Genomic DNA, 25,266 nt, shown 5'->3' with positions numbered 1-25,266 from the left:
TTGTGTTCAAGCTGAATTCAACTTCTGTGCTACCACCAGCATGTTTTATGCTCAGTGGAACAGAGTTAAGAAGAGCTCAGTGTTGAGCCCCAGAGAAGCACAAAGAGCTAAAGAGACATGAAGCACGGACTCTGTAGTGACGGACAGAGTCGCTATGTTTATGCCTTTAGAGGCGGTAATGAGTGTGCTGATTTATACACAGTAATTATATTTTATTTGCGAGTTAACCTGTTCCGTCCTTTCTGTTCTCTGTAGATGGCTCGCTTCCGAAGTGTGAACCCAAAAGTGATGTATCCAGTCAGATCAAAGGTAAGGAGCAGTCCAATCTTGTCTGTCTTTTATTTTCACCTTATTTGTTCATGTTTGGCAATCTGTACTTCATTAATGGAGCACGCCACCATGTCTAAGCTAATCTACTACGTTTGTAGCATATAAGCAATTGTTATGGGAAAAACATTCAGTGTTTCCTCTAGTGAGGAAAGAACAGAGAGAACTTGTTTATTCAAAACTTATTTATAATCGAGTCATATACCGGTATCAGGGCAGTGAGTTAAAAGTTTTTCATGTAACTGGCCTTCAACTTTTTTTTTCTCCTGCTCCTCGGCACGAGTAAAGCATGTAAAACATGTTACAGCATTTGTACCACAGCGCTCATGAACTCTGATTTGATTGGTCAGATGGTGATTATTAAACAGTACTTCTGTGACAGTCATGTTGGTAAAATGAGGGGAAATTAGATTTATATTTTTGCTCTTGTGATGGAACGCTCTGTTTCCGTACTAAGACAGACTTCAGAAAGTATTGCTATTTAAAGGAGAATTGAAGGCAAATTTTTTTTAATCAAAATTCTATTTATCTAATTTTATTAAAGATAGGAATTCATTTTGGATAGCTATTTTGTCACTGCTATAGCAAGTTGTGTTTGTTTGAAATATGCTATGTAATACATCACATCACGCGACACCGTTCCACAATTATCGACACATCTGTCCACAATTATCGACACTGGTCCACAATTATCGACACCCAGATGATTATTTATTGAAAAAAAAAATTGGTATGTGGTATTAAGTTAACAAAACAGTTTTTATTTGAAACTTGTTTTACATGGACTTGTATTTAGTACAAAATATCTCATCTCTAGCCGCTTTATCCTTCTACAGGGTCGCAGGCAAGCTGGAGCCTATCCCAGCTGACTACGGGCGAAAGGCGGGGTACACCCTGGACAAGTCGCCAGGTCATCACAGGGCTGACACATAGACACAGACAACCATTCACACTCACATTCACACCTACGGTCAATTTAGAGTCACCAGTTAACCTAACCTGCATGTCTTTGGACTGTGGGGGAAACCGGAGCACCCGGAGGAAACCCACGCGGACACGGGGAGAACATGCAAACTCCACACAGAAAGGCCCTCGCCGGCCACGGGGCTCGAACCCAGGACCTTCTTGCTGTGAGGCGACAGCGCTAACCACTACGCCACCGTGCCACCCTAGTACAAAATATTTTTTTATATAAGTATACCGATGCCGGTACTTGCGTAAATGAGGAAGTAATTCTAATGTTCGTCAACAAATGAACTGATGTTTATGCTGTCGGAAAATCTTTTTGTTCAACTTTCTAAGTCTTTTTGTAGATCACGTTTTGTTTATCCTTCGTTGTTGTTGTTGCTGTTGTTTGTATTAATTTCTAGTTTTATAGTTTACCAATAAATGTCAACAGGCTGTTGATTATTGTAACCGCCTGAAAATCCAGGTCAAAGGTTGCACGTCATTCCTTGAACCAAAACTTTTAATCTAAAAACTGCAAAAAAAAAAATTTCCTGAAAGGAATAGAAAAATGTGAATATTTCAAGCATGTCTTTTTTTTTTTTTTTTTTTTTTATATGCTGGGAATTTAATTCTGGTCTAATTCCATTTATTGCAATCGGATTCCAAATACTCTATAAACATTCCATTCTGTTATCAACCAGAAAAAAAATGATTATAAATCGCAGCACTTTTATTTATTTATTTATTTATTTATTTATTTATTTATTTTTAAAGTGCTTCATCTACTTCAACAATGTTAGACAAAGCTCGATCCATAACAGCTGTAAATGTCACTTAATTCCACAGGGTGTCGATAATGGTGGATGCCAGCAAAAGTGGTCACTATTATCGACACCTCACGTGACTTCTCAAACGTGTGTTTAGATACAAAATGGTGACTCACAAATGAAAGCGTAAGACACAAAGTAGGTTTTGACGAGGAGATGATGAAATATCGGTGAATTTGATCAGTAAAAACATGTGCATGATCTTTCCACCATGCTCACCTGCGATGACGTCCGGGTTTTCCTCAACTTGCTGATCGTGCTAAAAAAATTCCATCTCAGATAACAAGCGACGACGACAGACAAGATCAAAGGAGAACTGAAGGCAAATTTTTTTTATCCAAATTCTATTTATCTCATTTTATTAAATGTAGGAATGCATTCTTGACAGCTATGTTGTCGCCGCTATAGCAAGTTCTGAGTGTTTGAAATGTGCTCTGTAATATATCAGTCCATATGTCAAAGCGACGGCCGTAAACGAGATTCGCTGAGACCTGTGCGAGACATTGTAGGACGGAAGTAAAACGTACAGCGGGAATCAAAGTGACCAACATCTGCCAACGCTGTCAAAAGACGTGCGCGCCGTCCTTCAAATGCTGATGTCATCAAGCCGGAGGTTTTGTTTGTTTTGATAGCAATCAGGAAAGTTTGAAAAAAGTAGGCAGTAATTGTCATTTTAAACTCGTTTTTGTGCAATATTTCGTTTGCAAAACAGTTTTCAAAATGGCAGCGCTGACCCTTCATGTTTCGAAGTCTCGTGAAGGTCGCGCGGATAAGTGACGCCTGCCGTGGACCAAATGAACTAAATTCCACATGGCTAAAAACCAAATAGGCCGATAAGTATAATATTTAATTGCAATTAGTTGCCGATACAAGGTTATTAAAACTGAAAACATAATTGAATAACACGTTAATTAAGAAATAATGATGAGGATAGTGGGCGGCACGGTGGTGTGGTGGTTTGCGCTACTGCCTCACAGCAAGAAGGTCCGGGTTCGAGCCCCGTGGCCAGTGAGGGCCTTTCTGTGCGGAGTTTGCATGTTCTCCCCGTGTCCGCGTGGGTTTCCTCCGGGTGCTCCGGTTTCCCCCACAGTCCAAAGACATGCAGGTTAGGTTAACTGGTGACTCTAAATTGACCGTAGGTGTGAATGTGAGTGTGAATGGTTGTCTGTGTCTATGTGTCAGCCCTGTGATGACCTGGTGACTTGTCCAGGGTGTACCCCGCCTTTCGCCCGTAGTCAGCTGGGATAGGCTCCAGCTTGCCCGTGACCCTGTAGAACAGGAAAAAGCGGCTAGAGATGATGAGATGAGGATAGTCACCTGCAGGACCCCTCCTCGCAGCTCCTGTTACAGAGCATTTGGACCTGAGCAAACATTACGTTATGGGCATTTAGCAGATGTTCTTATCCAGAGCGACATACAACAGACCCAGCGCAGCTTGGGGAGCAGTTGGGGGTTCGGTGCGTTGCTCAAGGGCACTTCAGCCATTCCTGCTGGTTCAGGGGATCAAGCCGGTGACCTTTTGGTCCCAAAGCTGCTTCTCTAACCGTTAGACCGGATTCATTGACTGATGATAATTAAGAGTCATATTTAAGTCTTCACATTAATTTTAGATCAAAAATTAGAAAAATTTTTTACAATCGAACTGCACTCCTGGTGTTTTCAGACCTTAAAATGTGTGTTTTGTGGGGAGGGCAAGCAATATAATGGTAGGGGAAACACTGGAGATATTCATTTAGCGTTTTTAAATGCGGTCTCCGGTGTTGGCACTTTGTCCCAGTTCGAGCTAAAGCTGTTCCTTTGGATTTTGTGAGACAGGAAAAGTTTAACAATAGAAGACTTTGTGGTCTCTCAGGTGGTGAGGTGAATTTTTTTTTTTTAAATCTTTGATCGACAAAAGAAGTGACGGAGCATTAAAGTGCTGATGACACGTTTTTGACATCTTTGGCGATGTTTTATAACATAAGTAATTCCCGATGATCCATATATTAATTCACGAAGGCGCCTATTTTACAAGTTATGATGATAAATGCGGCTATTTGGGCAAATTTGATGGGGCTGCAGCACCCAGGAGACGAAAGAGGAGGAGGAGCTATATGACGTCAGCGAAAGAACCTTCCTCCTAACCTACCAGTTTGTTGTTGATGCGACAGGTGTTCAGTTTATCATTATTAGTATTTTTATTAGACATTTTATTTATATATATATATATATATATATATATATATATATATATATATATATATATATATTTATATTTAGCTAGTTAGTTAGTTAGTTAGTATGCCTTCGCGTTGTGTTGCCGGCTTTTGCTTCAAAACCCACAAGGATGGGGTAAGTTTATTCAAGTTTCCCAGAGATCCCGAGCTGCATGCGAAGTGGGTGAAGCAAGTCAGGCGCACTCGTGACAAGTGGGAGCCCTCACCAACATCCGTCCTGTGCTCTGAACACTTCGATTTGGATTGTTTTGACACCCTTCCCAGCTTAAAAGAATCTCTTGGGTGTTCAGTTCAGCACAAACGTGTGTTACTACCATCAGCAGTGCCTACACAGTGTTGCCAGGTTGAGAGGTTTCAAGTGCATTTTGGTGGGTTTTGAATATATTTTGGGCTGGAAAATGTCTGCGATATCTGTTGCCAGATACTGCTGAAGTTTTCCAGCCCAAAATATGTTCAAAACCCACCAAAATGCACTTGAAACCGCTCAACTGGGCGGGAAACCTCCCAATCTGGCAACACTGCCGGTATTCCAGAGGGGGTCTACTAGTAGCTATGCCGGATCCAAAGACAGTCCTCCTGTCAGAACGTGTTGTGAAACGACATAAGATAAAGGTACGTAGAGCTATAGATTCTACATGATAATCATAAATGTAATCATAAAGTCGGCGTGATATCAGTCATGTATTTGCTTGTGAAAGCTTGCGGCTTTCATGTAACTGCCGCCTAGCAACGAGAGTCAAAGGGTAAAGAGTGTAGGCTATCATAGATTCTATTCGGAAGAGATCAACACAATTCTAGACTCCCAGAAGAGGAAGAGCTAGCACTAGAGAGTTCACCAGCGTTTTCATGCGCCATTTCCATTGAGTAGAACCAGAGTAGAACAGCCAGTGAACCGCAGCGTGTTCTCCCGCTGATGTCACAACATGGCCGCGAGCCACGGACCCAGTTTTCTTGCGCTGTGCAATTAAAAGTTGGATATTTGCGTAACAACAGCTTCTTTTCACGTAATTATAACAGAAATCTAACATGTTTGCCATGTTGTATAGTTTATTTAAGAAATTGCATAGAGTCATGTTCGTGTCATCAGCACTTTAAATGTAACTGTAAACCAATACAACGTATCAGAAGTCCTTCTTTAATAAATGCTGTTGGTGGTAGAGGACTCCAACACTTTGTGACATGGTCTTGTAGAAAAATAATCAGCTTTAGGGTTGTGGTACACCGCAGCATGTTGTTGTTTTCCTTGGGAAACACTCCCCGTTGTTTGGTTCCGTACATACGCTGCAGATGCAGTGGAAGGAAATGAGACTGAAAAATGATGAAGATAACTTGAATCCACTGCACAACTCTTCAGCTCTCTGATCTGATGGTGTAAAGGCCTCACACACTTGACCTTCTCAGCACAGGCTTATTAACACCGTAAGTCAGGACGATTCCTCTTTGGGTTGTTGCTGAGGTTATGCCGTTTGCTGTATTTAACGAGGAAGCGCTGTCAGAGCCGTCTTCGAGCAGTAAGGTAAGGAAGCTCGTAAAATCTTTGATGTTGAATCCCTGATCAAAAATCCTTCCTCTTGGATATCTGAGAGGTGAAACGCTGTCAAGGTTCTACCACAAATCAAAGAGTCTAGACCTGGATGACTCAAACATCTTATCTTGTTTCTTCAGCCTGTTCATTCCAAACAGCTCCAGTAAAGTCATGACTTACTGCTGTGTATCGATTGAGTGGATGAACCTGGACAGTCTGATCAAATGACATCAAACCGTCTGGTTCTGAATGAAAGCTTGAAGTCATGTTTAAACTTGCTTTATTTCTGAATTAACGTGTTGTTCAATTACGTTTTCGGTTTTATTAACCTTATATCGTGACTCGTATTGGCATATTATATTACACTTATCAGCCTTTTCGGTGTTTAGCCATGTTGAATGTAGTTCGTTTGGCCCACGGCAGGCGTCGCTTATCCGCGCGATCTTCACGAGACTTGTGCGAGACTTCAAACGTGAAGTGTCAACGCCGCCATTTTGAAAACCGTTTCCACGGCGGCCAGATCGCCATATCATTCCAATTTAGATTAATTTCGAGGTTTGCCAGCTTTGTCAGTGATGGAGATTATTCCATACGACTTCCAACCAATGAGGAGTAGAGAAGAGTTGGAAAGACGACAGGATAAGGATTAGTCCATCATGCTGTTTACATCATCACTGTCGCATAATTAAAACGTGCCAGATCAGGCGGCTGGTGGGTTTTCAAAATAAATACATTTCATGTATTTTTGTGATGCATGCATATTATACTGAGTGCATTTCCCACATAATCCTCACTAAGGTTTCGTTCAGCACTACAAAATGGCGTCCCCACTATATAGTGAGTAGGGAGCGATTTCGGACACGGGAAACTTCCGGCTTGATGACATCAGCAATCGAAAGACGGCACGCACGTCTTTTGACAGCGTTGGCAGATGCTGGTCACTTTGATTCCCGCTGTATGTTTTACTTCCGTCCTACAATGTCTCGCACAGGTCTCAGCGAATCTCGTTTACGGCCGTCGCTTTGACATATGGGCTGATATATTAGGCCCCGGTCACACCGCCCGAACTTTGCTGGAGCGTTCCTGGAGCGGTGAAAAAAATTCATCACCGCTCGTAACCGTTCACCACCGTTTAACAAAAGTTGGCCCCCGTTAAAGCAACGGCGTATACGCTCGGCCACCCCTGATGTTTCTCAAGGGGCCCTCCTACCGCTCCGAAAGTTTTGAGCTACACAAAATATTGCGAGCGGTGAGGAGGGGGCAATTTTCCGCCCCGGCAAAGTTCACCCCCGCTCCACCAACGCCCAGTCAAAGTTTGGCACCGCTAGACGCAAGTTCGTGGACACTTGGGTCCGCTAGGCCAACGCAGAAATCTTGAACACTGGACCACCGCTGCTTCGCCAGCGTTGCCCGGGCGGCGATTAAACGTTGCACAAACTTCGGTGGAGCGGTTGTAAGCGTTTTACGAGCGGACACGGGGTTGCTGGCACGGTGTCGGGCGTTGAAGCAGCTATCCATGGCGGCGATGAACTTTGGTTTGGCGTTGGTATAGAGGTGTCGGAGCGGGACCAGAATTTGGCTATAAATACGGGGAGAAATGGACCAGGAGCTCATTTGGAATCGAGCTGCCGTTGAGTTCAGACCTCATCTATATCGAATTTGCTCAAAGTTACAGTAAAACTGTATCACCATGGATGCTGAGAGACTTGCTATGATTGGTGCTAAACCAACTTTATGCCCCCGCCGAGCCAAAGCCCGCATGCGCAGAACGCCGCTATACCAACGCTCGCTACCGCTAAACCAACGCTAAAGCAACGCCGGCTTCAGCGGTGCACCGCTAAGCCAACGCCCGTGTTTTCGATTTTTTTCCCATTTTGTGCGCGGTGACGAGCGTTGTCGAAATTCGGCCCCCCCTCCCTACCGTTCAAGGAACTCTCCAGCAAAGTTCGGGCGGTGTGACCGGGGCCTTACAGAGCATATTTCAAACACACATAACTTGCTATAGCAGCGACAAAATAGCTGTCAGAAATGCATTCCTACATTTTATAAAATGAGAGAGAATTTTGATGATGATAAATTTGCCTTCAGTTCCCCTTTAAGCCCATGGCGTTAACACATTCTCTTCCTGATACAGTGCCTTGCATAAGTATTTACCCTCCCCCTTGACTCAGGCTGTGCGATATGACCAAAATCTCATATCCTGATGACGGCACACCTCACGATATCGCACATTTGTGTGTAAATTTGATGAATACGTAGTTTATATAAAATGACCACATAGAAAGGCCTCGTCCTTATTACATTTTGAATTATTTTTCAACTCAACTTAAGTGATGGATATAATTAAGTTATTCCACAAAATTGAGTTTTATACAAAACGTCCGACAGAATCTTTTCCGCTTAGAATGTAAACAAAACAGCAAAGTGACAGGAGCAACTTGTGAAAAATGCAATCTTAATAATTCTTGGGGGGAAAAAAAAAGATGTACTCTTCGCATCAAATACTTTTATTCCATATTTTGTTGCCTTTTTTTGGGGGGGGTTTCAAGTAGAGTTTTTATTTTGTCCTCGGTTGGTTCAGCAACAAGCTCCGCCATTTTGTTTTTCTCTACTCACGGTATATGAGCTGATAGCTTCGTAGTAGAGTAGCCAATCAGAGCACACGATTGCTTACGTCCAGTGAATATGGATGGGGGAGGGGGGGAAAGAGCCGTCCTTCTGTTCGTAATGACCCCATTCTGTCACATTCGTTCTCCTCAATGTTTGTTTGCGTCGCCTTCATGCAGATTTCCTGCCTGCATCCGTACGGTGTGGAAGAATGCAACGCGTCATCCAAATGATGGGAAAATATTGCTGTAAAGTGTCATTTGCTGCACAACAAAATAAATAGAATATGAAGCAATCGACATTTTTGTATCATGTCACGTCACACAGCCCTTCTCCTGACTGTTTCCCCATTCGATGGTGTTATAAGCTGGAATGGACTTAATTGGGATTATATGTGATGGATGTGCATGAAATGGCCCACAATATCGAAGTCTGATTGAAAAATCAAAAGCAAAATGACTTAAAAATCAGTCTGTCAGTTGTGTTTGGATAAATATTCACTCGTGGTTCTGTGAAACTCCTTCATTAGTCCTGGTGCAATCAGACTCCATCAGAAGTCACGTGATTTAGTTGAATGAAGTGAATCTGTTTGCAGTTACAGCATCACGTGATTTTCATATAAATACACCTGTATAGGGTGGGGCAATAAGATTTAATATCCACTCATTGGCCACTTTAATAAGGACTTGTTCTTGGCTGCAGGAGTGGAACCCAATGTGGTCTTCTGCTGTTGCGTGCTGAAATGCTTTTCTTCTCACCGTGGTTGTAAAGAGTTGCTATGAGTCAGTGTTGTAGTCGAGTCGCTAAACCTCGAGTCTCGAGTCCCCAGTGTTCAAGTCCAAGTTATTAAAACAACTTCAAGGCAAGTCCGAGAACAAGACTCCAACTGCATCGTTTGACAGTGGCTGTTTTAGCCCCATTAACACGAGTTTATTTCTGAACGTGACGTATGAACAGGTGAATATGCGTTCTCTATCAGGGAGCGTGAAGTATTCGGTCAGAGATGGTTGGGAGACGGATGTAAGTGCAGAAAGTGTGTTTATGAATACAGGTGAAGACAGGTAAACAATCCGGAACGGCAGGCAAAATTGTAAAACGGTGGAACCGGCAATAGGTCAAGCGAGGCACAAACAGGCTATCGTAGGCTCGGCAGAATCAAAGACAAGAAACAGGAAATCAGGGATCAGGAACCCAAACAAGGAAATAAGGCTCAGTAATGTGTCAGCAGCGCAACTCAATACTTCACAAAGTAAGTGCGTTTTCACAGTTTTTATATCGGCGCATTGTTTGTGCCTTAATTCTGTGCAGGTGCTAGTCGTTTACGGCGCACGTGCTATCCGGAGCGCGTCCGAGAGTCAGTCTGATGCACACACCAAGGCGCACAGGTGTGAGACACTTGCACAAAATTAGTTCAAAAATTAATATCTTGTGCCAAATTATTATGGCATGTTGTTATTAGTGCTGTCAAGCGATTAAAATATTTAATCACGATTAATGTCGCGACTGTCATAGTTAACTCGCGATTAATCGCAATTTAATCGCACATTTTTGTCACATGAAAAACCATTGTAATTCTCTTATCAGCATAAAAAAGTGAATGGGCTTGCTTTGTACCAATGCTTTTTTTTTTATTGCAGAGCATAACACGTCTTGTCACAGCCACTGACATCCATAACCTCCATATTAGATGAGAAAACCAAGGGATGAAAAATAAAGTGCATATCACTGTGAAAATAAAGTTTTATTTTACTCTTCATTAGTTTCTTTTGAAGAGAAGTATTTGCCATAAAAGAAGAAAAAAACATAACAAAAATAAAAACATTCATCATACGTTCAAAAACGTCCATCATAGTGTGGCACTGTATTCTCTAATTCTCACTGCTTATAACTCTACACCTACCCGGTGGAGATGAGCTGGGAGACTGAAGACTGAAGGAACAGTATTGAAAAGTATTTTTCCAGTCTCGCCTGTGAAAGGTAATCCCATGTGATCTCGTTTGGACGGTAAACCTGTTGGTACAGTTAAACGCAGCACATGAATGAGGCATCTTTATTCTCGGCTACTGTCTAGACGCTATACCAGAGACGACTGAAGAATCTCCACTTTGCCACATCCAATATGGCGGCGAGGATGTTTATATGTCTATGCCTTTCTCCATCACTCACACGTACTCTTATTGAAGCAGCGCGCGACAAGCCTCAACAGGAACTACGGGTGACTCGCAGGGCCAAATTAGAATTTGCGTTAACGGCACTATTTTTTTTTAATCGTGATTGCGTTATTATCGCGTTAACTTTGACAGCACTAATATATACACACACACACACACACACACACACACACACACACACATTTGTTGTGCCTAACCCGCACTAAATAACTAGATTTATATAATTTCTATTCAGTAGGCCCCTACATGATTAGGTTGATGAGATTTGGATAAAAGTTATTTTCAATAGAAATGCTGAGACTGTCGATGAGTGCTGCTAGCTGCTGTTTTTTAATAACGATGAAGTCAGCTGATGAAGTACATGTAGCTGCATTTTATGTAACAGTTTATTGACTGCCAAAAAATAAACATTTTGATTATAATTGAAGTTGTTTTGTTCATCTGTATTCAAGATTTCACCATATTCTTCAATAGTATTAGAGAATCTGGAGAAACTTGTCACCTTAGCTTAGTCAAAGTGCACATCAGACTTAAAATTATTATATCATCCATCTGTGGATTTCAATCGGACTACTTTTTATGTGTTTGCAAATATTTCTGAAATTTGATAAAATGACTGAGGTATGGTTTCATATTTCAAGTTTCCAAATAGTATTGATTACCCTTTATTTTCACTGTTAAAAGTTACCAGAGGCCACCATTTCTCAGTGCATTTCATAAAATTTTCCGTGCCCAAAGGGGGGGCGCATCCTCCTTTGAACCCCCCCCGCGCGCGCTTTGCGTGCATTATGTCTGCCGCTGGCAGACATTTTACCATTTTGCACCCTGCTGTAAATTATTTGTACCCTGCTATTCTCCCAAACTTTGAAGCCCCTGCTGACGTATCCCAGCAACGGGCCACCCAGCTCAATGCGGTGTCTGTTTATATGTCTATGAAGGTTTCGACTTTGCCGTTTTGCTCCGATTCCCACACGACACCATGACCGCGTGATAACAGAAAATATACGGTTTACAGTGCGAGTGTGAATGGGGTGTTAGTTCGAGAATATACCCACACTAATACTGTAGCATCATGAAAACCAAGCAGCTATTGAAACAAGTCTGGGACAGACAGGTCCAGAAAAAATTTCAATAAAAAAAGTTTGTTACAAACAAAAAAAAAAACCCCAAACTTAGTCAGAGCGCCAATAAATACTTTATCAAAAAGGAAAAATCAGAGTTGTTTCATGGTGCAGCACTACATAGTTCAAGGGGGTGAATACTTATGCAAGCCACTATATACTTATATAATGTTTTTGTATACACACATGCACGCGCGTATATAAAGATGGAAAACTGGACCAACAGCTTTGCCATTAAAACATCTATTTTTGAAACGTGAGTCACAACACGAACCTTTAACTTAACAACTTTTCACTGCCGTGACCTTTTCTTGTTTGTTGAGCGTTATCGATTGTGGTTCCTCCCCCCCTCGATCTCATGTCTGAGTTTCTGTCTGCCATCAGAATGCACGCTCGCCTCGGAGAGAGTGCAAACATGGTTTTTAAGAGAACTATCTATAGCCAAATGATGGATGGGGTTCTGTTCATGCTTCAGGATTTACTTTGCTGATGTTCTGATCAATAAAACCAGTCTTGCTGTTTATTTCCCGTTCTCCTCCAGATATTTTTGTGTGGCTTGAGGGAGGTGTAGAAATGAGTCTGAGCACTTTTATTTCTTCTCCTTCATCCATAGCTTGACGGCGGATGGAAACACTTTCCTGGTTGTATCGAGCCCAATCTTGTCAGTCTTGGAGTTCGTGTATGAAAGGAGCATGTGTTGTACAGTTGAGCGTGGTTTCATGCCCATCCATGGTGTCTCCGAGGACTTGTTCTCGCATTCTGCAGTGATTTTACACATTGCCCGGCCACATTTGTGTGAGGTTAAAATAAGCTGCTGCCTCACCCACACTTCCAACGAGAGTCTCTTCAGCTATGTGCATTCAGTTCATTCAGCCTGAGCAGCCGGCTGACCCGTAACACACCCCTTTACCCCTCGTATCAGTGTCCAACAGCAGCGAGTGAGCCTTACCCTGCTCGAGCGCGCTCCGGGAATGTTCATGTATCAAACATGTAAGGGATTTAAGAGGTTTGTTCCTCATTTATCTTTATTTATACTGTATGTGTCATGGTCGGAGGTTGCGGCGACCCAAACCAGTCAGAGATCACAGAAACCTGGATTTGACCAAATGGTTTTATTCTGCCTCTGACACACTTTGATAAATAAACTTTTACCAAAACCAGATGACCAAGGAGAAGATGGGGCTCAGTGTTCCCCCCTAAGTTTACTGGTTTGGGGGGGGTGTTGCTGGATGAAGATGGTCCCCTGCAGGACCCCTCCCTGCGGCTCCGATTACAGAACAGTTGGACCTGAACAAAACAGTTAAAGGAGTCGTATTTAATAGTGGAGGAAGTAATAGAAAAATCGTTCGAATCATGACACAAGCATGAAACTTGGCATAAAGGTACTGTTCAAATTGAGGTCTGCTTCAAATTTTTCTGATGAGTCAAGTTGAAAATCCAAGATAGCCACCATTTTTCGAGCCAAAATTCCATTTTTCCCATATCTCTAAAAATTATTGATGGATTTGAGTGAGTATCGGGTCCATTAATAATTTTATTGAAATCCTTAACCTGATTTTGCCATTAGTTATCACTCGAGACCTTTTGTGGCTCTAAAATAATTCTGTCAGTATTCATATGGCGTACCACTTTTTCAGCATAAATTAACATTTAATTTTCTCTAGCAGGACAGGTACAAAATATTTTATGTGCAGTAATAAACTAAATTAATAGTTGGCATTAAAATTGGGCAACGAATACACAGGATTCATTTTCATTTTAACATAAGATTTAATCTTCATTCATTGTTAGAATATACAATACAATAAATTTATTGGACGGAAACTTCTCATCTCATTATCTCTAGCCGCTTTATCCTGTTCTACAGGGTCGCAGGCAAGCTGGAGCCTATCCCAGCTGACTACGGGCGAAAGGCGGGGTACACCCTGGACAAGTCGCCAGGTCATCACAGGGCTGACACATAGACACAGACAACCATTCACACCTACGGTCAATTTAGAGTCACCAGTTAACCTAACCTGCATGTCTTTGGACTGTGGGGGAAACCGGAGCACCCGGAGGAAACCCACGCGGACACGGGGAGAACATGCAAACTCCGCACAGAAAGGCTCTCGCCGGCCACGGGGCTCGAACCCGGACCTTCTTGCTGTGAGGCGACAGCGCTAACCACTACACCACCGTGCTGCCCCGGACGAAAACTTGTAATATACATTTCAGCTTATGGCATACTGACATTGGCGTTTGACAGTTTTAATTTATGGACGAAGTTGATACCTAAGATTTTTATGGGTAACATTTGTTTCAGAGTACTAAAAAAACCCATATAAATAGAAACTGAAAGCATTAAAATATGTTGTTTTTATTCATATGATGTGTCATTTTGGTTTTCGTCATTGCTCAGACAGCCATCTTGGATTTTTGCTTGGCTCGTCAGCTAATTTTGAAGAGTACCCCAATATGAATGTTCTTGCCAAGTTTCATGCTTGTATCATCATTTGAACGATTCTCCTCAAAATCAGCAGTTAGTTGTTTGACCATACGTTTTCACATTTATTTTAGAACAATAATTAGAACAATTTTAACAATAGAATGGCACTCCTGGCTTTTTTTTTTCGTGACCTTAAAGGTCATAGGAAACGGTTGGAGGTGAAACATAGAACATCAACTTTATTGTCTAGAAGAACGGCCCAAAAAGTGAATTCAATCTTCTTGGTGTCTAATTTGCACCCTAAAATTGAATAAAACAGTTAAAATATACTGTTTTGCCCAATTTCTGAAGGTTTGTTTACATCTCACTTATGCACACTTTCACTGCCAGGGGACCGTCGTCGTGACGTCATTTAAGGCAAACAGACTGGGAGCAGCTCTGTGTTTACCTGCGAACCGAGCACACGTGTACGGAGTTTGGTCGTGAGAGGTTGTGTAAAATGTCTGAAAGTGATAGTGATTTTGAAGCAGGAACTCTCCAAATTGAATATTGAGAGGTGAAACCATATATGTATGAACCTATGGCTGTTGCGAAGCAGTCGGTGAATGTGGCTCACTGGTTTGACCGTGCGGCCTCGGAATCGGACAGCGACTCGGCCGACTCTGATCGCGGTGACCCCGGACCTCAACAAGACTCGCGCCCAAACGATTTATCCTGGTAGTTATGATAAATTCCTACTTTCATTGTAATACTAAATAAGAGCCCTTTTGAAGAATAATTAAACCGCCCTCCCTAGTGGATATAGATAACGATTACTTGACAGTGCGCCGGTAGGCCACACTAGCCTGCCATCTGCGGCATTATACTATTTATAGCCTACTCTGAGCGAGGAAATATCCCTTTGTCTCATTTCCACAATGATTGTACAGGATCCCTCAGGATTCTTGACTTGTCAATTGCAAGCAAAAGTAAAAATGTTTACCTCCAATCTTCTCCTTTTTGCTCGAGTGTTGCTGCTCCGTTTCTTCTTCAACTGCTTGAGTTTGTTTCACGCGCACAATCCACTCTCTCTGCCTTGTCTTCTCTTCCGGAAAAAAACAACCCTCTGGCTTCACGTGCACAATCCACTCTCTCCGCCTCGTCTCCTCCTCTTTCAGAAAAAGCCAATCCACACTCTCTGCCTCATCTCCTCTTCCAGAAAAAAACAACAACCCTATTGGCTTCATGCGCACAATCCACCCTCTCCGCCTCGTCTCCTCTTTCGGAAAAAGCCAACCCACTCGCTCCGCCTCTTCTCCTTTTTCGGAAAAAGCCAACCCTCTTGCTCCACCTCTTCTCCTTTTTCAGAAAAAGCCAATCCACTCTCTCTGCCTCATCTCCTCTTCCGGAAAAAAAACAACCCTATTGGCTTCATGCGCACAATCCACCCTCTCTGCCTCGTCTCCTTTTTCAGAAAAAGCCAATCCACCCTCTCTGCCTCGTCTCCTTTTTCAGAAAAAAGCCAATCCACCCTCTCTGCCTCGTCTCCTTTTTCAGAAAAAAGCCAATCCACCCTCTCTGCCTCGTCTCCTTTTTCAGAAAAAAGCCAATCCACCCTCTCTGCCTCTTCTCCTTTTTCGGAAAAAGGTAAAAACTTCTTCTTGAACCGGTCCCGTTGTTACAGTTCACTGCACAATAATAAGGCATGTTTTTTTTTTTTTTGGAAATTCCCGAATGCACGTCTGCCGTTCAAGCTGAATGGCAATGCAAATACACGGAAGTGGACTCAACTCAAGCGGTTTGTTTGTCTTAAATGATGTCACGCGCCGAGTGGTCACGAAAATAGCCGAATTATTTAATTATTACTTATTAACAATACTTCTTGGGACCAAAAGAAAATTACAGAGGGTTTTTAACATATAAAGTTTCAAATGTGCATAAAATTAAAACCGTTGCCTATGAGCTTTAAAATGGGGGGGCTTTCATGGGGGCGTCGGGTCCCATTGGGGGAGGGGGGTGAATCACGTTCTCACTCTGACTGTCTCAGACCTGCTGTTTTGGTCTGTACCTGAGTGTGACTGTTGAATTCTCACCTGCTTTAATTAACTGCACCAAATAAGAGAAACCAACAGAGTTCATATCGGTTCACATGGACTAAACACTGCATGCGTGGAAGCAAGCTAAGAAATCATATTCAGTCAACAAGGAGCCAGTCAAAGAAACACTGCTGCAGAAAATGTGCCGAAAGACGTTTTAACCTCATGAACCCTCAGCTATTTTCAGGGAAATCTCACGACTTTTACTTTTAAGCTCTTATCTTGGTCATTATAAAGGCCATCTATGCTGGATCTTCTTGTTTTTGGGTGCCAGCCCCCCAGTCTCGGCTATCTGTCATCATATTCCATAACACTTGCATGATTTTTTTGTTAACTTTTATTTCAAGGGGAAAGATGGTGTCTTATGAAATTGTCACTTTTACATGCGTCTCACCATAAAATTTCTCTGCTGGCGGTAGAGAAATCATCTCATCATTGTAGAGGGGAGATTGTGTGGAATCTGGCGATATCAGAACCCTGATGGTGGGAAACTCTAGGACTTAGAAATTTGCCAAAATATGTGCTTAGTTCTTACGGAAATAAAAGGTCATTGTTTTATTTGCTGTGATTTCAAAACCGGATTACTCGAACACTGTTGTACAGAGAAACGTCTCGGATCGTTGGAAGGGGTAAGTTCTGCTGTTTATTTGACTATGTGATATGCTATGAAGAGATATGGACTTTGTGACTTATTCAAGTGAGAAAAGAGGTGAAATTAGTCAAGGTATTACTTTGCAGAAGTTTGATCTGTATTCATAATGTGATTACTTCGGTATGTACTCATCCTGTACAAACGTGACTCGCATCATTACAAAGCTCCAGAGTTACAAACGCTCTTTCTTCCGGTCGGTGTTCCAGATCTACGCGCTGATGACTTCATGCTCAGTGATGTTAATTCACAATTATTTTTCTTGCTAACCCTTCATTGCATTGACAAGTAACTCGCATTGGTTAGTATTGGCGCTATAGCTAAGCAGCTAGCATTGGAAAGCTAACGTCGTGCCGTTTGGGTGTGTGATTCAACTCGCTGTGATAGACTTGGTGAGCGCTTCAACCGAGAAGAAGGGATGTGGATTTGGAGGTAGGTTGTTTGCGTCAGTCAGGTTTATAGGATTCAGCGATTAATAACTTGTTGGCTGAGTATTCGTTCCTTACACAGTGAACGCCACATGTTGAGCAAGTGGTTGGCAGAAGGGACATGAGTCTGTGTTGCACATGCACCATCACTTAAAGAAGATACGCAGAACCTTTCTTTTTAAATACATTTCTGAGTGGATAGCATCTCCATCCTTGATTCTTGTATGCTGCGTAATTGAGAATAAAAAAAATCTATATTTTCGAGAGTTAAAATCGACCGCAAAGATGGCATTCGAGCTGCCCTGCCAAGCCAGCCAGCCCTGAGTGCTTGATGTCACAGTGGTAACTGGCACTATAGACCAAAGCCAGACTCGGCAGGCGAGAGTGGTTGCAATGGCCTCTTCGTTCAGGTTTATTGGAGATTCTTCAGATTCCTCAGATAGTAATACATCTGACTGTGATAGTCCTGATATTGGAATGTGTGTACATGCTACTGCTATACACGTAGAACCGTATCAGTTCGAACCATCGGGAAGTAAATCCGATAGTAACACGTCTGCCACGGAGGCCCCCACCTTACGAAATAAATCCAGAGAACAAAGCCGTCTAGAGAATTGGATGGAATTGAACTGACAGTCTCATGTGACTCTCATTAAAACAGGATGGGTGTTATAACTTATGCAACATACATGTGCGTGCATGCATTTTCAGTGATGAAACGTAAAAGGCTAATTAAATAATCAGATGAACTGAGAATCACATTCTGAAGCAAATTAAATAATCTTATTTAACTTAAACACACAATACAAGTTACATGTATTAATCTAAATACAGATAAACAGTGAATGGTGTTGTGTAACCAAATGAGAGTCGCATCTTACCTGTCTGTGTTCTCACTTCTTGAAGGATGATCTTGTGGCTCATTGTTTTGAAATAATCTGACTTTCAGTTCTTTGTTCATTTGCTTCTTCCATGTAAGGGCGAGATACTGCTGCTGAGGCAAGCATATCCCGCGGGGGGAGGGAAGCATATCCAGTGGAGAAATCAAAACGACTGGTCCACTCATTCTCCATTTTCTTGATGCTGAGTACTCCGCCATTACTGCTCGGCTCACACTCTGGGAGAACTGGTGCAGCTGAACTTGCTTTCCTTTTCTTGTAGTTTTCTTTTCCTTTAATTGTTGGTACTGCACTCTCTTTCAGTACAGGCTTATAGCCAACGCTTCTCAACAGATCAGAGGTTTTGTACGAGTTATCAGTAAAATGTGCAGAGGAGAGACCTCTTCGTAGGCGCCCAATCCGTGAACTTCTCGCAAAACGCGTCCAAATCTTTGCAGCTTGAACATTCTTGGGCCATGAATGCAACATAAATCCACCTTCTGTCTTGTTGCTGCACCAGCCAGCAACACATCTATGTGGCACGGCGATAAATTAGCTCAAAATGGAGAATCAGAGTTGCAGTCAGCTCTGTGTTTTAGTATAGCGGAAATGGCGATGAGACCGATAGCCTTACTGTGGTCAAGGTCATTCTCTCAGACCGCTACCTACAGTGGTATGCAAAAGTTTGGGCACCCCTGGTCAAAATTGCTGTTACTGTGAACAGTTAAGCAAGTTGAAGATGAAATGATCTCCAAAAGGCATAAAGTTAAAGATGACTCATTCCCTTTATATTTTAAGCAAAAACAATTTTTTATTTTCATCTTTTACATTTTCAAAATGACAAAAAAAGGAAAGTAAGGTAAGGTAACTTTATTTGTACTCGAAGGTAGATTTGGTTGCAGGCAAAAGTAGCAAAAGCTTACACAGACAACAAAATACTGACCCACAGCAAACTTATACCAACAGCCCAGTACTGGACAGTGACAGCAGACAATAACAAAACAAAACAAGAACAACAAAAGCACAAACGTGACAAACAGACAAGTGCTCCAAGCAAAGATATGAAGAAGGACAAATAAACAATAAATATATAAATATGTGTAAAAATCACAGGGGGAAAACCTTAAAATATTGGACTCATGTGCTATTCAATGTGTTAATAGCAGAGGGGATAAAACTGCATCTATACCTCTTAGTTTTGCAGGCTGGCATTAGGAACCTACGACCTGAGGGGAGACTGAGGGAAAAGGGACTGAAACAAAAGTTTGGGCACCCTGCATGGTTAGTACCTAGTAACACCCCCTTTGGCAAGTATCACAGCTTGTAAACACTTTTTGTAGCCAGCTAATAATCTTTCAGTTCTTACCTGGGGGATTTTCACACATTCATTTTTGCAAAAGGCTTCCAGTTCTACAAGTTTCTTGGGCTATCTTGCATGCACTGCTCTTTTGAGATCTATCCACAGATTTTCAATGATGTTTAGGTCAGGGGACTGTGAGGGCCAGGGCAAAACCTTCAGCTTGTGCCTCTTGAGGTATTCCATTGTAGATTTTGAGGTGTGTTTTGGATCATTGTCTTATTGTAGGACCCATCTTCTTTTTAACTTCAACTTTTTTACAGATGGTGTGATGTTTGCTTCCATAATTTTCTGGTATTTATTCGAATCCATGCTTCCCTCGACCAATGAAATGTGCCCTGTGCCACTGGCTGCAACACAACCCCAAAGCATGATCGATCCACACCCATGCTTCAGAGTTGGAGAGGTGTTCTTTTCCTGGAATTTGGCACCCTTTTTTCTCCAAACATACCTTTGCACATTGCGGCCAAAAAGTTCTATTTTGATTTCATCAGTCCACAGGACTTGTTTCCAAAATGCATCAGGCTTATTTAGATGTTCATTTGCAAACTTCAGGCGCTGAATTTTGTGGCTCGGACGCAGGAACGGTTTTCTTCTGATGACTCTCCCATGAAGGTCATATTTGTTCAGGTGTCGCTGCATAGTAGAACAGTGCACCACCACTCCAGGGTCTGCGAAATCTTTCTGAAGGTCTTTTGCAGTCAAACAGTTTTTTTTTTTTTTTTTTTTTTTTTTTTTTTTAAATTTGCCTTTCTAGCAATCCAACGAGCAGTTCTTTCAGAAAGTTTTCTTCATCTTCCAGACCTCACCTTGATCTCCACTGTTTCTGTTAACTGCCATTTCTTAACATTACAATCTGAGGAAACAGCTACCTGAAAACACTTTGCTCCGTTCTTGTAGCCTTCTCCTGCTTTGTGAGCATCAATTATTTTATTATTCAGAATGCGAGGGAGTTGTTTAGAGGAGCCCATGGCTGTTGATTTTAAGGACAAATCTGAGGAGTCAGAAAATTTATACAGCTTTGAAATCTGCATCATCTGACCTTTCCTAACGAAGAATTTGAACAAGCCACAACTCAATAAGCGAATTAAGGTCTGGAACCTTGGTAAAAGTTACCTGAGAACTCAAATGTATTAGGGTGCCCAAACTTTCACATGGTGTTCCTTTTCTTTTTTCACTCTCCAATTGTACAAAACAAAAATAATACACAAATCTTGCAGAAAATGCTGAAATGTCTCGTCTTTACCTTTATGCCTTTTGGTGATCAGTTTATCTTCTGCTCACTTAACTATTCAGAGTAACAGACATTTTCAGTACGGGTGCCCAAACTTTTGCATGCCACTACTGTTAACGCTTAAAACTATTCCTGTTATTCTTGAGGTCTCAAGGCATTTATAAACAAAAAACGAGGCCATGGTTCTGCGTATCTCCTGTGCGCACACACAGACAGCGACTCGCTTGTTGCCCATCGGTCACTGGGCACTTGATAAGGCCACGAATACATCACTAACGTATGCATATGGACGGCGCTATGCTTCAACAGTGAAAATTCACCCGCGTTTCATTTCTTTTAGCTCATCGTCCAGTTTTTAGATCAAAGCTGGAACTTTTTCTCTTTCATTTTGACGTTAGTCATGACGTCTCTTTGTAGTAAACATGTGGGGAACGCGGTATTGGTGTCATCTGTGAGCCAACGATATCCTTCGCTCCCTTTGTTAGTCTCTTCAATCGTGTTGCCTTCAAGCTGAGATTAGTTTAACTCGGGACCCGCCCACTTCACGTCACCAACAGTTATTTCACCTGCCGTGGCTGTAAGTCACTGAATTTCATTGCCGTTCCAGGGGCTCTCTTCACTCCATCACCGCTAATCTTTACACCGTAGAGGTGGCAGCCATGATGGAATGTGTGAGTGCTCATAAGCAACGAGCAATTTCATGAAACATGGCAAGTTTTAACTCCCTGAAGTGATCAGTGATTATTTCAGCACTGCCGGGATTATGAGCCGTGATCAGTCGAGACAGGAACAGTGATGATTCTTCTGGAAGTCTGTCAGCACAATTGACATTTTCCTCAGGAAATACATCAGTGGTCATATTCGTGACTGTTAGATTTAATTTCCGTGCTTATTACATGTCGAGTGAATGAAATCAGTGTATAATAGCTGTCGTCTTTCAGTGGAATTAAATCTTTAATGTGGTTCTCCCCCTCTCTTTTGGAGATGAGCAGAATTTACATGAGCAGGATTGTGATTGAGAGACCTGTTCAGGAAAGCAGGTTCGTCACTTTATCCAGGAAAACCTGCAAAACGTTTATCAGGCCATATAAACGGCGACTGTATACAAATACTTACCCGACACACCGCTGATGTCGAACTACACATCTTCTGACTCTGTTCACATCACCACAGCTGATGCAGAGGCACGCTTCGACACGCGTAATTACATGGCTCTTTATGTGGCCGAGTGCTAATCAGCTAACGAATCACCTGCTCTGGTTATCGCCTGATGATGTAAGAGTCTCTAAAAGGTCTTGCTATTGGTCAGCGAGAAAGGGCTCAGCTGCTGAAGCACTCGATTTCTCACCTTCTCCTGCCAGCTCATTTCCACTCGAGAGAAATGTGTTTATTAGAGTTTAGTGCACAACTGCAGGTGTGAAATATGGAATCCGCTTGGCTGCTCCCTGCTCATGGTTCGAAGTATTGATCAACTTTTAGCATAATGCAGTAATACAACACTTGGAGGTACAGTAGTGGCGTCTGGAAAGATTTCAGGCGCCCCAGGTCCACACACACCAGAGAGAGGGCCTACAGCTGCGCTTTGCTATAAATACACACAACCATCTGATCAAAGACTTTTTAACCTCACACTCCTAAAATAGTTCAACACACACAGGGGACTGACTGATATCATACGGTCACAGGAGATAACGGTTCAAACAGATGACGGAAGCCTTCACTGGTGTGTAGCTGTAGGCAGCGTGCGCGCTACAGCACTCGACAGTGAGACTGAATACACTGCAGCACCTAGAAACCCACAAACACCAAGAAAGAGACACACACCGCGCTTAAACAGAGACACACAATCTTTCCCCTATATCAGATTTCAACCTCTCATTGAATTTCTGTCAAATTTCATAGTCTGTCTGTCTTTCTGTCTATCTTTCTATGGGGCAGCATGGTGGTGTAGTGGTTAGCACTGTCACCTCACAGCAAAAAGGTTCTGGGTTCGAGCCCAGCAGCCGGCGAGGGCCTTTCTGTGTGGAGTTTGCATCTTCTCTTCAGTCCCCCCAGGATTTCGGGGGCCTTTTTTGTGATTGTTGCAGGCTAAAATGTCTGATGTTGCGGGGGTTTTTCCAAAAAATTGCGATGAAAGTTGCGGTGTTTTTTAGGTTTTTGTTGCGATTACATTGCGGGAGGAAGTGAAAGTTGCGAGAAATTGTTGCGATTTTCTCTTTTTGTGATTAAAATTGAGTATGTTAAATATTAAGTTATTACTGAAAAACTATTGATTAAAAAACCAAAGACACTGAGAAATGGTCCTATAAACAACTTTACCAATATAAAAGACTACCAGTACTACAAAAATGCAGAAAAATAGGCTTTACTTATCCAAATGCACCTGTTGGTTCAAAAGTTAAAGTGCAGAGAACCTCACAGCACAACATGAAGTTACCTTAAAATATAATATAAATGCCTCAGCTTTCATGTAAGAAAAAAACTATTAATACTAGTACTGTGTGCAGGCAGTCTCTCCTGAAGACTAAATTAAACAATAATTATAAACTAAATGGCTCAGGCTTCATAGAAGGAAAAAAAAAACAATTTGAACAGAATCTCACAGTATGATGCTGAAGCTGCCTAAACAATGGAAAATAAAATACCATTTTGGCAAAAATGTTGGCATCCATTAATTTCTTGTATTAAGTAAAAAATAATGTAAAGTGCACACAGTCCTTCACTGTAAACATAACACACTTTCAGTAACAGAATTTAAGCCTACAGAAACACTGACTCGCACATGCTGCTTCTCTTGAACGTATACACGGAAGTAAGCAGTGTTGCCAGATACTGCTGACGTTTTCCAGCCCAAAATATGTTCAAAACCTGCCAAAATCAACTTGAAACCGCCCAGTCTGGCAACACTGGAAGTAAGGCGGAAGGTAGTTTGTCATCGTCACCTCAAGACGACGCCAACGATTGGTCAAATTTGCGGGGAAGTTGCAGTGATTGGATATAATTGCAACACTGCCCTGAATTCGCAGGGATTGGTTGAACTTGCATTGAAGTTGCAAATTGCAACGTCGTGAAATCCTGGAGGGTCTGTCTCTCTGCGTGGGTTTCCTCCGGGTGCTCCGGTTTCCCCCACAGTCCAGAGACGTGGTTAGGTTAGCATGGGGCAGCCATGGCCTGAGTTTGGGCTGAAGTGCCCTTGAGCAAGGCACCTGAGCCCCAACTGCTCCCCGGGCGCTGTAGCATCGCTGCCCACTGCTCTGGGTGTGTGTGTGTGTGTGTGTTCACTGCTTCAGATGGGTTAAATGCAGAGGAGGAATTTCACTGTGCGCTTCAGTCTGTGCTCAAGTGTACGTGTGACAAACAAAGGCTTCTTGGCTTGGCTGCTTCTTTCTATCTATTTGTATTTTTCTATATCTCTTTCTGTCTATGTATCTATGTATCTTTCTATATTCATCTTTCTATCTTTCTCTGTATCTATGTATCTTTCTATATTCATCTTTCTATCCATCTATGTATCTTTCTATATCTATCTTTCTATGCATCCTTTTAGATCTATCTATCTATCTATCTATCTATCTATCTATCTATCTATCTATCTATCTATCTATCTATCTATCTATCTATCTATCTATCTATCTATCTATCTATCTATCTATCTATCTATCTATCTATCTATCTATCTATCCTTTTTAGATCCATCTATGTATCCTTTTTAGATCCATCTATGTATCCTTTTTAGATCCATCTATGTATCTTTTTAGATCCATCTATATCTTTCTATGTATCTTTTTAGATCCATCTATCTACCTAGATCCATCTTTCTAACCATATTTCTCTCTTTGTATCTATGTATCTTTATTCATCTTTCTATCTTTATATCCATCTTTCTATCAGTCTTTCTATCTTTCTCTATCCATCTTTCTATCTGTCTTTCTATATCGATCTATCTTTCTATGTATTGTTGTATATATCTTTCTGTATCCATCTTTCTATGCATTTTTCTGTTTTTCTTTCTATCCATATTTCTTTCTATATTCATCTTTCTATCCATGTTTCTTTGTCTTTCTCTCTTTCTATTTTTCTCTATCCATCTTTCTATCCATCTTTCTTTCTATGTATCGTTCTAGATATCTTTCTGTATCCATCTTTCTGGGTTTTTTTCTCTTTGTCTTTCTTTCGATCTGTCTTTCTTTGTGTGAAAGTCATGATTTTCTCTGAGTAACTGTTAAATCTTACAATGACAGGACACAAGGTTCAACTTTTTTCTGATGTGTTCCAGCTTTCAGGGATTCCTCCTCCTTTACTGGATTAAGTTTGAGCTGCTGAGGTGCCTGCACTGTTCTCGGCTTCCCCTTTTAGAAAAATAACCGTCACACTCGACAGTTTCCGTGAGCTCAGCTTAACCGAAGCTCAGGAATTTGAGTAACGGAAAACACTCCATTCATGTGAGCTCGGATCTCTGTGGGCTGGTTTGGTTT

At 41.8% G+C, this 25,266-nt stretch overlaps 1 protein-coding gene across 1 annotated transcript in view; it reads left to right on the top strand.

The window, feature by feature from the left end:
- The window catches only part of trioa (trio Rho guanine nucleotide exchange factor a), a 319,083-nt gene that overhangs the window by 94,803 nt on the left and 199,014 nt on the right, over positions 1 to 25,266 (top strand). The window contains 1 exon segment of the mRNA XM_060942859.1: positions 256 to 309. Within this exon segment, the coding sequence (XP_060798842.1) occupies positions 256 to 309 (54 nt within the window).

This window comes from Neoarius graeffei, chromosome 16, assembly GCF_027579695.1.
Source record: "Neoarius graeffei isolate fNeoGra1 chromosome 16, fNeoGra1.pri, whole genome shotgun sequence".
In the NCBI taxonomy this organism is placed as follows: Eukaryota; Metazoa; Chordata; class Actinopteri; order Siluriformes; family Ariidae; genus Neoarius; species Neoarius graeffei.
Note: the sequence above shows the minus strand (reverse complement) of the source record. Positions and strands in the feature narration are given on the sequence as shown.